A 16,359-nucleotide genomic window follows, 5' to 3' on the forward strand; every position below is an offset into this window, starting at 1 on the left:
TTCAATTACTGCAGTAGAGTTTGCAACTAGTACTAAGTAACCACTACTTTTTTTGCATCATCAACATGGGTGAGAAAGCAGAACACAGATGGGTTCTTTTCCCTTCCTAACAGGATATTTATGTAAATACAGTATGTTAAGACAATATTTGGAAGTATCTCGAGATGAACCATAAAGCTTATAAAGTTCGTAATTTAGTATTATAAGAAAGACAATACAGGTCTTTGGTGTGACCAGAATACTTGTTATTTCAAATACACAGTAAGTTGGCAAAAATGTATTTAAAGCCATTTAAATGTAAAACCAACTGCTAAAGTACATAAAGGTGAGCAGTGAAAAGAGACATTTTTATTGTTGAATGACCTTTGAACTCAATGTCTTTTTGCTGTCTTTACGGAATTAACCTGGACGCTTTATTTTGTAGGGTGCAACCGGATGTTGGTTGCAGTAGTGTCGTAGGAGGCGACCATGACGACAGAAGTCAACAGATTTTCAGTGTTTGACAGATGTTCGTTCAAGACAAGCCGCTTCATTCAATGCCGAAGAAAAGGAGACGACGACAGCACTGTGTCTTTGGATTATTTACCGCCGACTGAAAACTGAAACATGTCAGCGGAAAAGGCGACGAGCCCCTGTAACAAATTTCAAGCTAACATTTTTAATAAGAGTAAATGCCAAAACTGCTTCAAGTCCCGGGAACTGCATCTGCTCAACGACCGAGACATGGAACAGGTAACCGTGAACTACTCACGAAGCACCTCCGCGTTTTCTGAAATCACTTGAGTCATTACAGTTATCTTGTCCAACGGTCTGAAAAGTTGTAACCTTAACATTATTTTATCGCATTTTAGCATCCCTAAGCGGCATCTGACTCACTGTTAACATATTATGGTTTATTAGTGTAAATTAATACTTTTTTAAATAAACACGGACTTCACACTACTGGTGTTGTACTTTGGGTTTATACGGTTAAATCTGGAAAAAAAATAGAAAAAGGAGAGAAGGTTTATTGGTATTAAAAAAGCCAAAACAAAAAGCACCAAATGGTTGAACGCTATTTCAGAATAAGCATCAACGTTTACATAAAGAGATAAATATTATATATTATTTTAAATAAGTGCTATTTTATACATTATGTATCAGTTCATTGAACAGCTACAATAATGTTATTAATTAATTAATAAAAGTAAACATTTATTATTTTATTTATTATTTACTTTATTTCTTACAGTGGTGAGAAACACTAAATAAACTCTCTAAATTCTTTACATATGTGCATACTGTATATTTACACTTGTGGTAAACTGTGATGGTTTACACTGTTTATTTTAATAATACACAAATCACTTCATTCTTCTAAAGGATTTCCATCTTAAATCCATCTTTCACAGTGTAGGTTATAAACATGTAAAGCTCTGGGCAAATGACATTAACTAGAGCTAATTGGGGTCAGAACTTAACAAATGGAGTCCAGTCAATGGAAAAGTGTGAAACAGTTCTTTTCTTGTGTCAGGTAGCTGCTTATTGTTGCAGAAAACCGGGTGGGGTTTTTTAAATGATGGTGAAGACTGGATGTTTGTTTCTTCTGTGTAAAGTAGATAAGAAATGACTTTATCATGTTACTTCCTTGTTTCCCAGGTACAGAAACTCACCAATTAGTCATCCTTGGAAAAAATGTTTCTTGTGTACTGTAGCTGTCACGTTGAGGTTTCCTACATGCCTCACATGTGTTATTAGTGTGCGTTCGCCTGCCGGTTTTCACAGTTCCCTCTAATTTCAACACTGTTGCTCAACCTGCAAACACTCTACATAGTATTACGCAGACACAGTGGAATATGTTTACAGAGGAAAAACAGGTTTTTTGCTACAAGTGTCGTGCATGTTTTCTTTATGTTTATTGAGTTGTGCAATGATGCAAAAACATCTGTCTGCATTTTCCTTCTTCCCCTTCCCCCTTGTCATGAAGACTGAAAACGCATGGCATAATTTCTTTCTACTTGATGTCAGTAACTGAGCAGTGATGGAGCCCATTCCCCAATTATCATGGGAATATCAGGATTGTTTTCCTTACCGGAACTTTGGGTGTGATTTAAAAAAACTCTTTTACCTTGTGCTGCTGTAAAATTGTCTGTTTTCAGATGAAACAATTGCTTATGTTGTCAGTTAATCAGCATAGAGTGACATGACATGATATTTGTACAACATAGTGTATACACATTATATGAGAAGACTGATATATGAATGTAAATAATCAAATTAGACCTTATTGTGTCTATCCAACAGGCTATACTGTACCTGTATAAAGTAAATGGTCATTCTCAAATATTCAAATAATAATAATAATTATTATTATACAAAGAATTGTCAATTTGAAATAAATACATTCACATGTAATCTGATTTAGATTTTTTAATCCCACCTTTCTGGGTTTAATATTTCTATAAACTGCTTTGCGTTAAGTCTTCTGATCAAACCCATAAAAAGATTAGAGAAACCAAGTGTTACTTCAGCTTCTCTAACTCTTGCTTGTACATCTTCCTGGCAAACAGGCCAAACCGATCTATGGAGGATGGCTTTGTTTGGCACCTGAGGGCACAGACTTTGACAACCCGATGCAAAGGTCAAGGGTAGGACATGACCAATGGGCTCAAAATCACACATTCTGTACTGAATGTTGCACTTCTGTACTGGTTAATGGTGTTTAATAAAACTATACTTTTATGCTTTTGTCTTGACACTCAGAAATGGCAGCGGCGCTTCTTTATCCTTTACGAACACGGCAGCCTGAGCTTTGCCCTGGATGAACTGGTGAGAAAAAAAAAACACAGTGAAACCGAACACAAGCCCTGAGTCGCAGGCAAATCAAACATACACTAGTGTAAGGCAGCATTGTACTGTATATGTTCTGTGAATGCTTCTGCATTTACGGTGAGGGATCACGCAGGCATCTTTATGCCAGATGTCATATGCGAAACCACAACAGATAATGTGGGCTAAGCTTTTCCTCTAATGCACATCCCCCCTCTCTGAGATCCCTCAAATCTCATTCCATCGGCTCTTTCATTACACGTTTAACACCACCGACTACTTTCAGTTTATCTGTCATTCAGTTGCTTCCTGATAACTCCTTGCAAACCAATTTTATTAAATACATTTCCAAACAAACAGCAGTGATTTGGATGCTTTGATTCTCCTCCAGCCTAGCACTTTGCCTCAGGGGACGCTGAACATGAACCTCTGTACAGACATCACAGACGCTGAGCCCAGGACGGCCCAGAGAAATGCCCTTTGCATTGTCACACCAGAGCAGGAAATATTCATCCGGGGCGACAACAAAGAGATCATTAATGGGTTGGTATAACACTAAAGGTTGCGTCATCATCTGGTATTAAAATAATGTCATTTCTTGATTGTTTTTGTTCATCAGATGGAGTGAACAGCTATCTGTCTACCTGCGGATTAACAAACAAAACCTGAAGAAAAAGCGCAAAGTGGAGCCAGTGGCCACTCAGGTAACCAAACAAATGGTTACAGTCACTCATTATGAATTAATAATAATAAGGGTTATCATCAGTTTTTCTATTATTGCATTATATTGAAATAGAAAGTACACATCAGTAATTGATAAGTTACATACATTGTTACTTATATTCATGATAATTCTAATTCAAATGTGTTGTTGTTGTAAAATAATATTATTTAAAGATGTGTTCCACCTCTATAGTAGGTCCACGTTTTCATGAATTTAATAAAGGTGTTATTTTCCAATTACTTTTAATTTTGTCAGTCTCACGCTCCTATTTCTTCATTAGGAGCCCAGTCCCGCAAAAATGGCTGCAACAGATTCAAATCTTACATTCTGTGAGAGCTCTACCATCTCCAGTCACTGTATAGAAGACCAACAGAGCAGGAGACCGGATGTAACCTCCGTCTGGACTGTCACTGATCCCCCAGGCCTAGAACAGACCCCTGCAGGTGCAGAAGGGACAAAACACACATCCCCCTGCTTTCATGTCCACCACCCAGTCCCAGCCATTTCCTCTCCTCTTGTACTGTCCTAATGTTCTGCAGATGTTCTCACACTTGACTCTTTTGATTTACGGGGCTCATTTAAGGCTTAAACGGGACACGTTGACTGGACTGGACTGAACTGATGGGAATGACAGAGAGGGTTGTGTTTTAGCAGGAAGTTACACAAACTGACTAATAGAAAGATACAGTACAAAGACCCCATGCCTGTAAACTTTAGCCACTGTAAAAGTTAATCACAATCCATAATACAGTCAATAGCGTTGATTATCAGCACAGTACAGGGGTTCTACAGTATACTGTCCCATCACATATCAGAGTCATTGCAGAGACCTTTATTAGTGGGGTTGTCATATTATGTATTAAGCAGTGCTGAGTAAGGCTGTGGAAGATAAGGATAAGGTGTTAGGGAAGAGGTAGAAGGTGCAGGGTGCGTAATTGTAGATTTGAAAGGGAGAGTGACAGAAGCAGAGTTTATGCTAAATATAAGAAATACAAAGCTAATGGGGAAGAAACTATCCTGAGAGCATCATAAACACTTACCCTATTAATGTTCCTTCAAAACCCACACCCACATACTGTACAGTACATCTTATTTCACTGTATACATTATAAATTCATTTCCATAGGTATAGTATTTTGACTCAGCCTCCTTCGTGTTACATTATCCTAATTTTGATTATTTTAAATCCAGGCAAATCATCATCTTACCTGCCAGTGTCAGTATCCAAGGAAGCTGTGCCCTTGAATGGTGGCAGCAGCTTTAGTAGCTCTGTTTTGGACTTGCCGCTTGATGAAAACAACAGTATGCATACACCAGCAAATGAAAAGGACCAGCGCATGAGGTTAGAAAAGATCCTAAATGTATTTACAATCTACAATCAATTCTAATAAGTGTAAATATTATATTTTTCTAATATTTTTCTAATATTTTTTGTGTCAATCTGATGTTTCTTCTCTGTGTGTAGGCTTGTGTGTAATTCGTGAGTGTTGTTAACAAGCATTTAAATTAGCTAGGCAGTGGAAAAGAGGCTAAATGTGCAAGCAATTAGGGCAAAGGACATCCAATGCCTCTCCGCTTCCCCCCAATATAAAGCAGAAAGCCATCACACACCACTAAACAGCAGATCAAAGGCTCCAGCTCAACCCTTCCATTAGAGATTGGACTGCTGTGTTTTTAAATTTAGCTTTTAAACCCTCCCGGGTTTGTGCCCCAGCAGCATGTAAACTGGTTACGTGAGGAAACCATATCTCAGTTCTCGTTGCCTTTTTGGGAAACAAAATGCAGAATCCTTATTCCCCCCTTCCAAATAAGGCCACGAATTCCAAACGTCTTGTGTAATTAGATATCTGCTGCATTGTTTCTCAGGACCTTATTGCTGACTGTCTGCCTGCCTGTCAGGCAAAGACTTACAGTAAGGCTTAGTTTGAGGGTACATGAGTGTCGGCACTTAGAGAGGGAACTGAAACATCCTGTTCAGGAACAAGTTCTAGAAAAGCTGTGGAAGTGAACCTACTGTACATGATTATCAAACTAAACTAAAGATTTTTGATCCTAATTTGTCTGTTGTATTGTAAGACATAGATATATTAATGTGAAACTACTGTGTACTTGTCAATCAATCTCTATGCATCTTAACATCTAGGTGATAAGCACATGAATGATTGTCTCAGCGGCTGAAAGTACTGTGACTGTAATTTGTCTCCGTCACTGCATTCCTGAAACGTGAAGTCCAACTTTTAACCAACAGCCTTGCTTTTCATCACACCGAGAGTTGTGTACACATAATATCAGGTTGCTTTGGGTCCACTCCTTCCACAGGAAAAACACCCCCGTGACACCAGTGAGCATCAGCTCTAATTCCACCTCTTAGCTTCGATGACACTAAAACAAAACTCTGGGCGCCACTAAGTGTCATCTGAGCTCATTTCCGCTCATCAGGTCTATTATAAAGCTGTCGTCCTCAAAATTAGTCTGGGGGAAATGATGTCAGAACCAACCTGTGTGCTAACAGAGCGAAGGGATGCCACCGCTCATGTTCACAGTGTGTTTATCTAATTACATGTTTGTGTTTTCCAGCATTGGCAGCACAGCAGAGAGGATTCTGGGGTCAGAGGTCACAGTGACAGAGCAGGAAGAGGAAGCAGCACTTTCAAGGAAGAGCAGGAGTGAAGCTCGCACCAGCAAGCGAGAGGTACTTGGAGTAAGCATGTGTAGAATTTTGTTCATGATTTACTATAGGTATATTTCCAAACCTTCATAATAAATGAGATATGAAATATTTTACATAAAAATCAGCTAGACATTAAAATGTTTGTTGAGCTCATTAAGTAGAGCATGAGAGGAGAACTGAGTAAGCAGCATCTGAGGTCGTCTGGCAAAATACCAACAAGGTGTCAAATCTTCTAACATATGCGATAAATACTGAAATGACAAGTTGACCTAAGTCCAAGTCCTAATAAATATCACCTTTCTACAGTTATTACAGTTTGCATTTTACACTAGGATGTCACACAGTTGTCAGCTTTCTCAACTGATGTACTGTGGGTGATCACTCCTTTCTCAAACAGCCTTAAGCATGTGTGCAAAGAACTGACTTGACCTTAACATGGACTGGATGAGCTCTAATGTCAGCACTAAAAAGGTGATAACAAATTTGTTTTTAACAGTGACTGCAGTCATAAAGCATGCAGGAGCTTGTAGAAACGATACGACATGTTCATGTGGTGATCTAAAAGCTATTGGAGCAGTACTGGTGTTACATGGACCAAGCCTCCTAGATGACTAACCTTAAAGCTATTCTGGATTCGTCCTGTTGGGAGGAGACCCTATACAAGGGCCAGAAATGCCTGTCCCATCCCAAGAGATGCACATGACTAAAATTAGCAAACTGACGTTCAGTGTCTTAATGAAGGCTCTGCCGACTTCACAGATGTAAACTCTGCTTTAAACAGGAAGAAGGAAATAAAATGAATAATAAATTGCTACACTGTATGTATTTAAACTGCTGAGGAAAAATCAACACAAAACTACAGTTATTCTTTGTAAATCTTGATCAAATGATAGAGAGGATTTTCAGGACCTGAGCACCAAATAATTAAAAACCTATTTCCTGAATGTGGTCAATTGCAACCATATGATAATAACCACAAACAAGTGATTGTGATTCATTTCAGCGTGGCTCATCCTGATTAAGACCAGCCGTTGCATGTTGCTGTAGGTATTTAGCCTGTAGTGGATTGGGCTGTGGGCTGGGCTGATCCGAGTGTGACTCACGCAACCAGGTGTTTTTAGAAGAGAAAGACGTCATCTAATCAGTAAAGTGCAAACCTTGATGAATGCAAGGAACGAGTCTTGAGCCTGATTCGTGCACAGCGCTCGTTCGTTTCCTTCACAAAGCCAATATTTGAAAGGCAGATGATCTGAGTTTGTGGTGAGGAGTGTAGTGAGGTCACTCCTCCTGTGTCAAGACGTGCGTTTTCCAGCATGCATGTGTTAGTTGGTGCATGTGTCAACAGAAAGGTGGTGATTCATTGAGAGCTGCATTTTATTTGCAACAAGAAGTGCTGGAGTTTCGATTGCCCTGAAGGTGTTCAGCCCGCGTGCTGTTGTGTCCTCTTATGTGGGGATTCCTCTTACAGGGATTCCTCTGAACTTTAACGAGATCCAGTGTAACACTGGGAGTCATGGCTCCCAAAGACGGTTCGGGGGAATCTCTGCGTGTGTCAGACTGTATTTACTGAGCCTGCTAAGCTCTGGAAAAGCTCAGAGAGTGGGTCCTCCATGTGCAGCTCATTTCCAAGTGCACATCTGGTTTTAAATGATAGTCACGTTATGTTATCAGACTAAGACTCACTTATTAAAGAGGTGAGTAAACCTTAACAAGTGCCTGTCTGTGTGACAAACACAAACCTGAGGCGTGATTAGTCCAGAGGGTGTTACATAAAGCAGGATTATGACTTATACCAGACTTACATCAGCAAAGCAGGCTTTACTTACATCAAAATGTTTCATTGGGGTGGTTTAAATAATTCTAATATACAGTAGTTACTATAGAAACACACTGTTTTGAGTTTAGCTAATTACAGTAAGTTTACTATTAGAATAGTTCTGAGTTAAGTTTAAAAGATACAATACAATAAGTCTTGCTATAAAACTTGCACGTGCTCGTAAGACAAAGGGTTTTTTGAGAAACAGAGGAAAATGCCTTTTTCTCATGGAGGTAGAAATAGGAAAAACTGATCTACACGTAATCAGTGCTTTGTGTTCTGGATTGGTGCTTCAGAGTCATGAAACAGACTGGGTTGGGGCTTAGTTTGCTCACACCAGCTCTGTTTAGAAAACAGATTAATCCTGGCTCAGCATTTTCACAAAAACACAGTTTTTCTGCACTTCCTTTACGAAACACCCCTCAGTAGCCGAAGCAGATGTAGAAAACGCTGTAGAAGTACGACCACGGCAGTACAACACAGATGGCCAACGCCGTGGCAGCTGCTAAGCTTTGATTAAGCACACACGCTCATTCCAGAGGATTTGTGCTTTTTTTGTTTTTTATCATGCACTGGTTTATGTGCCTTTGTGTGCGTTTGTTTTGGTAGCCAGGAGAAGGTCAGAGGAGCCTGTCTGCAGCTCATTCAGGCCGGCAGGCTGAGATTCCTCGCCCCCACCTCTCCTTCAGCTCTGTGGACAGGCTCTGTCTCTAGTGGTCAGCGATTGTTTGGGATGGAAACTAAGACCAGTTCACGCTGCTGCCAGAGCAGTGCGTTGTGTGCATGGGTAGCTTTCAAATGCCAGAAGGAAACACAAAGAATGTTCTGTAATGATTAAAGTGCTTATTTTTCCCTATTAAAGTGGTTACGTAAGGGAGAAGAATGAAGCTTTTGAATGGCTGCGGCACAAATAAACAAAAAATCGTGTTTCATTTAATGCTGTGTAATCCAGACTGCTTAAATCAGCTTTATTAGGCAACACGAAACCTGATGATCAGGAGCGAGTAGGAGTCTAACTCAGTGTCTGTCAGTCTGGACTTGTAGCTTTATTTTGAAACTCAAGACAAAAAGCAGCAGAGTATCCGCGATTATGTTCCTTCTAAAACTGTTTCATGGACTCCGTGGCCAAATGCAGTCATCCGTGTGCAGGTCAGTGGGGATGCGATTTTAACGGGAAAGGGAGAAAAGCCTGCAGGGCTCCCCGCAGCGCCCTCCAGCAGCTGACGTCCCTGCCAAGTATCCAATCTATCGGTTACTCCGGCCGGAGGAATGCAGCCTGCACACACAGCTGCCACTGTCCCGATTGAGAAAACGCCTCACGTCGTTGTGTCAGTGGAAACCTGCATGTAGTAATAACTGGTGGTGGTTTCAGCATATCGATTATGCTCCTTCTGCAGAAACTGCAGTCATGTGGTGACATATCCCAGCTCAGCGTTCACCATCCTCACAGAAGAGCTAAGTCTCTTGACGGTAGAACATCAGACAATGTAATGACGGTGAGTAATCAGCACAACCTTTTCAGCGCCTGCTCCCTATTTGTCACACAGTAGACAGGTAGAGATCAGCCCAACAAGTATATTGTGTACTAGCTAAAGAGTGAGGTCCTCAATCATTACCCCTAGAGGCCTCGTACGTAGCTCCCTCCACCTCCGTTTACAAAAAACGCTTCACTGTGATGGATCACTGGAAGTCATGCATGAGTCCTACACATCATGTGCTGGTTCATTTCTCTTTCAGTGAAACACCATGAAACCTAAGTAACTAACTGTTTTGGACCTTTTGAATCATAATTTTTGTTAGTGTAAGTGAAAAATGTCACCTTTAGAAACAGAATTGTTCCATTTCATTTCAGAGAACTACTAATAGAGAACTACTAATGCAGTACACTAATATGGGATTTGTTTCTTCTTTCCTTACAGCCAGATTTATTAAACTTCAAAAAAGGCTGGATGGTAAAACTAGATGAAAATGATCAGGTACGGTACATGCTGGCATCAAATGCGTTGTATAAGTTCCGGCCATTTACCATTTACCCTTTACCATGACCTCTAGCTTTACTCTAATCAAATATTTGAAACTTGATTATTTAAATGTTCTTAATTAATTTGTCAACAATTTACTTGTTTTCTCCTTTGCTTTGTTTATTTTCCATGCCTTCTTCTTTTCTCTAGTGGAAAAAATACTGGTTTGTGCTCTCCACCGACAGTCTAAGATACTACAAAGACTCTGTAGCAGAGGAGGTACCTTGATTACATTACAGACATGGGGCTCATGTACGTATTTCAGGAATTAAACATGTTTTCTGCTTCCTCCTCTCAGGCATCACATGTTGAGGGAGAAATTGACCTGACAAAGTGCCATAATGTGTCTGAGTACCAGGTGCAGAGGAACTACGGTTTTCAGATCAATGTACAGTAAACCTTCAGAGCTCATAATGTTCTGTTTTACGCTTTGTTTCCTGCATTAAGAAGAGTTTTATTGTTCGCTCTGTGTGTTGTAGACCTCGAAGGCCACCTTTACGTTGTCTGCCATGACTGCAGGGATACGCAGGAACTGGATCCAGGCCCTGATGAAAAATGTGCATCCAGCCAATGCCCCAGATGTAGCAAGGTAACTTCACATTAGCAGAGAACTGCTCTAAAACTGCGGTAGCAATGTGGTTAGTAAATGGTAAAGGGACATGCTTATTTACATTAGCCAACGGTAAGTGTGTGTTAGAAAAAAAATGATATCAAAGTCAGCAAAATTGTATATTTTTACAGCATACAAACATGCTAACTAAACAGCTAACTCCTCTGTCATACAGTTTACCTGGCCACCATGTTCCCTGCAGCACACCTGAAGCCCTCCCCAAACCAGATGTGACTCAGGACTCCCCCTCTACCGATGTCCCCACGGAGAGAGATTCTCTCCTGAAACCCAAGAACGTGACGGACAGACGCCGCGGAGGTCGCTACAAAACCTTCGACTGGACTGGACTGGATTTTAGTCCTCAGAACAAACCGACACCGGAGACAGATCCTAGGAGAACCGAACCTCCGTGCTCGTTGGAAATGGTTGACCTGGAGAGAAGGAAGAGGCGAGAGGAGAGGAGGAGAAGGTATGAGCACATGCTGGGCTTCTCTCTGAGCTGGGAAAAGAAGACAGTGGCTGCGAGTGTCAGAGCACTGAGTCCAACATCACAACACAAAATAGAGGAAGACATAGAGGAGCGCTGGAAGCAGGTGGAAAACACTGTGTTTAGACTGGAAAGGGCTGTTCCACTTTACACCAAAGATAAAGCAGATGTGGAGAAGCTGCTGGACAGCTACAGGACGTGGGTGAGTGCAGACAAATCTGAGAGACTTTGCTGTGTACTATTCTCTTTCTTGGCCTGACATAGTCTCATGAACACAATATATCAGAAACATTAGGTTCATTACATCCGGCACAAATATGGCCCTAGTGAGAGGCCTAGTGCTTTCATCAAATTCTATTAAACAACACTGCAGACAACCATTTTCAGACCAGCCATTGAACATAGTAGTAACATCATCAGCAGTGAAAGTGATGGTAGTTTGAAATATACATCTTCTGCCTCCCAGTGGACACGGAATAAATTGCACATAAGATTTCCATTTTCAACTTAATCGTGCCATATCCGTTTACTCAGCCTGTGTAGCACTAACAATAAGTCTTGTGTGTGCATGTTTTCTAAAGGCTGAGGAGCTAAAGGCCAAGCTGGTAGAATCTGAGCATCGCGTACTGGAGCTCGAAGCTCAGCTGAGTTCAGGGCCATATCAGCAGCAGCAGGTTTGTCGACAGCATAATCAGCTTTTTGCTAGTTACGTATCAATCTCTTTCTCTTTATGCCTTCGCTTTCTCTTTCTCTTAGCTGGACCCTTTGCTAATTGAAGCAGAAGCAGATGTTTGCCCATGGGAGGCAAATGAAACATCACTGAACAGCCAAACACTAAGCTTGAACACATATGAAGAAACAAATGAGCTCCTACAGCAGCAGAACCTCATTGAACAGGAGACAAACTTTTCCCCTCAGACACCCAGCATTTGGCTGCATGACACAGAGGGCAATCTCCAAGATCTAGGACATTTGCTTCCTAACAACATTCCCACATTGTTACTTTCACCTTCATCAGACAACCAAGACCTGCTTTCTCCAGCCGATGGACAAGCTGTGGAGCTAAACTTGAATGCTGCAGAAAGCGCCCATAAGGATATGACAAACTCAGAAGACAGTGAGTTGATTCTCACTTCGGAAGCACAGATAAATAACAATGGGTATAGTTCAAGGTCTTTAAGTCTATCTCCAGACCAGGCAGCTGTGAGGAGACTTTCACAAGAGGTGGAGCTTCTCACTGGCCAGAACCAGGCCCTCAACCAGCGCAACCAGGAGATGCTAAACCAGCTGACTGAAGCAGACCGCGAGATAGAACGCCTGAAAGCCGAGCTCAACAGCAGGTATGCTGACTGTACTCATCATCTTCCAGAAGTGGAACAACAAGGAAACCTCAGGGTGGAAGATTTGGAGAGGGAGCTGAGCTTGAGGAACCAGGAGCTCCTAGAGGCCCAAACGCTGATCATCTCCCTGGAGGAAAGCCTGAGGGAGACTGAGGCCTTGCTTCATATGAACATCCCCGCAGCAACAGAAGTAGAAGGGGAGGTCAAAAGCGACGGCGCTACGAAAGCGGAGGAATACATGCTGCGGTGTTTTGAGGCTACCGAGGCCAAGCTCACGGAGCTGGAGAGGCAGCTCAGCCAATCAGAGATGACCTGCAGGGAGCTCCAGGTGCAAAACTCAGAGCTGAAGGAAGCAGAGAAGTTTCACTGTCAAAAGGCTGCAGAAGTAGAAATTAGCAGGTTGAATCAAGGGTTAGAGGAGCAGAGGACAAAGCATGTTTCTGCTGAAGAAAGAATCCAGCAAGTAATAGATGGAATGGTCGTCAGGTTAGAAGCTTTGAGGAGATTATTGGAAGTGATTGACAGGTTGAATTTGGAAAAGGAGCATGATGAGGAGCCTACAGTGGTGGGTCAGGTGAGGTGGGAGAAGGTTTTTTGGAATATACTGCTCAGTGAACTCCAGGCCAGCCCCTCCCAGCCGTACGAGGGGAAATCTGTAGAGACACTGCTCAGAGAGGGGGCAGAGTATGTGATATTAGAAAAGCAAGTGCTGCTTTTGGGCCATGGTCTCAGAAATGGTGGGCACACAAGTGAAGCATTAAAAGATCTGGATATTATTAGGAGCAATGCAAGTTTTACAGGAACAGACATTCAAAGGCCAGATGGAAGGGATATCACTGAATTCAACCACCAGGTGTGGGACATTGAACGCGTCCGTGCACTGACACAGATGAAACTGTCTTTGCTGACTCACATCAGATCCTCTGTTGAGACAGCCCCTGACGAGCTGCAGCTGATGGCAGACAGGCTGTACCACTTTTACTTTTCAGACGGCCCTTGGTCTGGTTTCATTCACTCTGCAGCCACCGAAGCACTGTACTGCTGGCGTTTGAGCAGGCTTCACTCAAAATACGAGCGGGAGCGCGAAGACAATGAGCACAGACTCCTCACTTTGTCTCTCAACTGCAGCAACTGTGTCAAACTGATGGAGAAAAACAGGGAACTGGAAGCAAGAATACAAGCATCTTTATGTGACAATAAAAGGGACAGTTGTTGTCAGACAGAGGACACATTCCAACAGGATATAGATACAGGGATAAAGATAACAAAGGAAGATGCTACAGATGAGATTAGGGAAGTAAATGAAAAACAATTTGAAACAATTGAAAACTTTATGGAAATCCTGCTTCCAGACGACGTTGAAGGTCACCTGGGAATTCAGGAGATCCCAGATGAAAACACACAGGAAAGTAATGACATCCACGAGGAAACAGTTTCAAGTCAGGAGATGGATCAAGTGTCAGTGCTGAGAAGGAGAGTGGAGGAGCTGGAGGAGCTGCTGTCCGTCATACCTGAGGAGATGAAAGAGGCCTTTGATGAGCAAATGAGTTCTGTGCAGATGCAACATAAGAAGGAGGTGGAGAAGCTGAAGGTGGGTGCGCGTGTTAAAAAGTAGTCTGACTCAGAGAAACATGAAGGTTGTCGCTGCAGCGCGAGTGTCTCTTCTCTCTCCAGGCCACGTGTCAGCATGGACTTGCCTCCGTGCAGGAGTCGCACCTGAAGGCGGTGGAGGAGCTGCACCGCCGACACCGTCAGGAAGTGGAGCGACTGCTGACGGAAAGAGACCGACTGCTGGAGGAGGAGAGTGCTGCCACTGCCACTGGTAAACTAACGTTCAGACCAGTTCCATCTGCAAAATGATTTCAACAACAGCAGCTATAATTATTTATATCCACACAGTTAAAGATAAGGATCATTATTATTATCATTAACCTTACCATTATTGCTTTCACAACTGTGAATAATAGGCTTTAATAGAAATTATTATTGTATTCTTATAATAATAATAGATGCTGACAGACCATACAGAAACATGTCCTGCCCAGTCTGATGAGCTCCCTCTCGTGTTTTTCTGCATCACAGCAATCGAAGCCATCAAAAATGCTCATCGCCTGGAGCTGGAGAGAGAGTTGCAGAGGAGATGTCAGTCAGAAAACAGCAGTGGAAACGCAGACCTGCAAGACGTCTACAGGCAGCACGGGTGCGTTTATACTTACTGCACTTCCACAGACATAGACATAGTTTTGAAGGTGTCCTTATTGATTAGTGCGTGTGGTTGTGTTTGACAAGCGAGGAGGTGGCCTCCTACCAGAGGGAACTCGAGGTTTTGTCGCAGCAATTCTCTCTGAAGTGTCTGGAGAATGGACACCTCGTGCAGGCTCTGGATGCTGAGAGGAAGGCCTTGTGTCAGTGCCAGCAGGAGAACCAGGACCTGAGCACCAGAAACCAGGTGAGAGATCTGGTTCATATGGTTGAAAACAAGCAGTGTGTCAGTGGCTCAGAAGACTTAGACTTTGTGCTTTTCCTGGTACAGGAGCTGAGCGGGAACCTGGCAGCAGAGATTACCAGACTGTGTTCTCTATCCGTACCGCTCAGTCAGGGGACGGATGTCTACGAGATGGAGGTGAGTTACTATGAACCTGAATAAGCTGTACATTAAGGCCTTTTAGTGATATGAAGTTGATTATGTACAGTTCCTCCTCCAGATCACCCTGCGAGTGAAGGAATCTGAGTTGCAATGTCTGAAGCAGGTGATCACATCACTAAAGGAAGAACTGCAGTCAGCACAAAGGGTGAGAGTTTGACTGTTTGTTTGAACATATCAATGCAGCAAAAATGACTTTGTCAGGTGTAAAGACGTTTGTGTCGTTACAGGACAAGAGGAACGCAACAAAGAAATACAACGACACATACACTGAGCTGAGCATCGTCAGGGCTAAAGCTGAACGAGAGATGAGTGAACTGAGAGAGAACCTGAGGTTGGCTCACCGGGCTCTGGGTCAAACTTCACCGTAAACACTTCATAGAGATCTTCTACCATAGAGTACTTTACCCTCAATATTTAAAACAATCAGTTATTTCCTTCCATACCGTAAATTTACACCGACTTTATTGAAAAGTTCAGGAACTCACCTGCTTTTAGTTTTGGAAAAGATATCCTCGTCAACTGTGGACAAAAAAACGTATTACAGTAGCTCTTGTTTAATGTCGGTGATGGTTGTCTGGATTGTGAAACATTTTTGACAATTGCTCCCCACTGATTTGTCCTGCAGTCTTTCTGTGAAACTGTAAGTTTTAGTATTGGTTTGTGTCTGGTACGTATTTTATCTGCACAGTGTTTTATTACTGTAGTACTTTAATGTGACTTGCACTATTCTGTGTTTTTACTGTAGATATTTTAGTATTCAGGCCCCAGTTTCCTGTTGTATGGTTTTAATATTAAACTGCATTTTAAACAGTTAAAGATATTTTTGAATTAAATTAACTTTTAAAAATTGTGTTGGGTGATGTTCCAAACAGACGTATCAGCCACAAATACAGTAACTGTAATTTATATTTGTACTTTGCAGTGTTATTAATATAAATTCATACCTTTTTTTATTTAAATGTTATTTTGATTAAATTGGCAAAATAAACCTGAATATTGTCTCTGATGTTTGTTTTTTAATTATGACACTTTTTTGCAAAACAAGGGGAAAGACTGAGACATTTGTTTTTTCCAGAATTAAAGCAACTAGAGTCAGAGTTTGATCTCTAAAAAGATGCAACAAAGGATTTTTGAGGTTGACTTGAAGAAGTTTCAGTCCTGCTCCTGTCAAAAACCTGGAATTAGTAGTATAATCGAGTCGACTATACATCAGCCTGGGAAGCTTTTACTTTGAA

At 41.7% G+C, this 16,359-nt stretch overlaps 1 protein-coding gene across 6 annotated transcripts; it reads left to right on the forward strand.

Annotated features, from left to right (window-relative positions):
• Positions 1-434: 434 nt before the first annotated feature.
• On the forward strand, positions 435-16,130 carry LOC114860426 (myosin phosphatase Rho-interacting protein-like). Of its 6 annotated transcripts, none has more exons than XM_041071883.2 (22): positions 435-732; positions 2,550-2,627; positions 2,743-2,808; positions 3,200-3,351; positions 3,428-3,512; positions 3,813-3,975; positions 4,724-4,874; positions 6,110-6,224; positions 9,417-9,515; positions 9,939-9,995; positions 10,191-10,259; positions 10,339-10,428; positions 10,520-10,629; positions 10,853-11,339; positions 11,719-11,811; positions 11,894-14,068; positions 14,152-14,299; positions 14,560-14,677; positions 14,767-14,926; positions 15,011-15,100; positions 15,171-15,269; positions 15,352-16,130. In XM_041071883.2, the coding sequence occupies exons 1-22, from the start codon at positions 607-609 to the stop codon at positions 15,490-15,492; spliced, it is 4,872 nt and encodes a 1,623-aa protein (XP_040927817.1). In that variant the 5' UTR covers positions 435-606; the 3' UTR covers positions 15,493-16,130. The 6 variants fall into 6 exon arrangements, with proteins under 6 accessions (XP_040927817.1, XP_040927819.1, XP_029014841.1 ...); XM_041071885.2 differs by having other exon boundaries at positions 10,339-10,398; XM_029159008.3 differs by having other exon boundaries at positions 436-732; positions 10,826-11,339.
• The last annotated feature ends 229 nt before the right edge of the window (positions 16,131-16,359 follow it).

Source organism: Betta splendens, chromosome 8 (assembly GCF_900634795.4).
Source record: "Betta splendens chromosome 8, fBetSpl5.4, whole genome shotgun sequence".
Taxonomy (NCBI): domain Eukaryota; kingdom Metazoa; phylum Chordata; class Actinopteri; order Anabantiformes; family Osphronemidae; genus Betta; species Betta splendens.

Bases quoted from the DNA above. Each gene is read 5' to 3' on its own strand.
- LOC114860426 (XM_029159008.3), top strand. From the start codon at position 607: ATGTCAGCGGAAAAGGCGACGAGCCCCTGTAACAAATTTCAAGCTAAC. The intron at 3,352-3,427 runs GTTGGTATAACA...TTTGTTCATCAG, and splicing joins AACAAAGAGATCATTAATGG to ATGGAGTGAACAGCTATCTG. The intron at 10,260-10,338 runs GTACCTTGATTA...TCCTCCTCTCAG, and splicing joins AAGACTCTGTAGCAGAGGAG to GCATCACATGTTGAGGGAGA.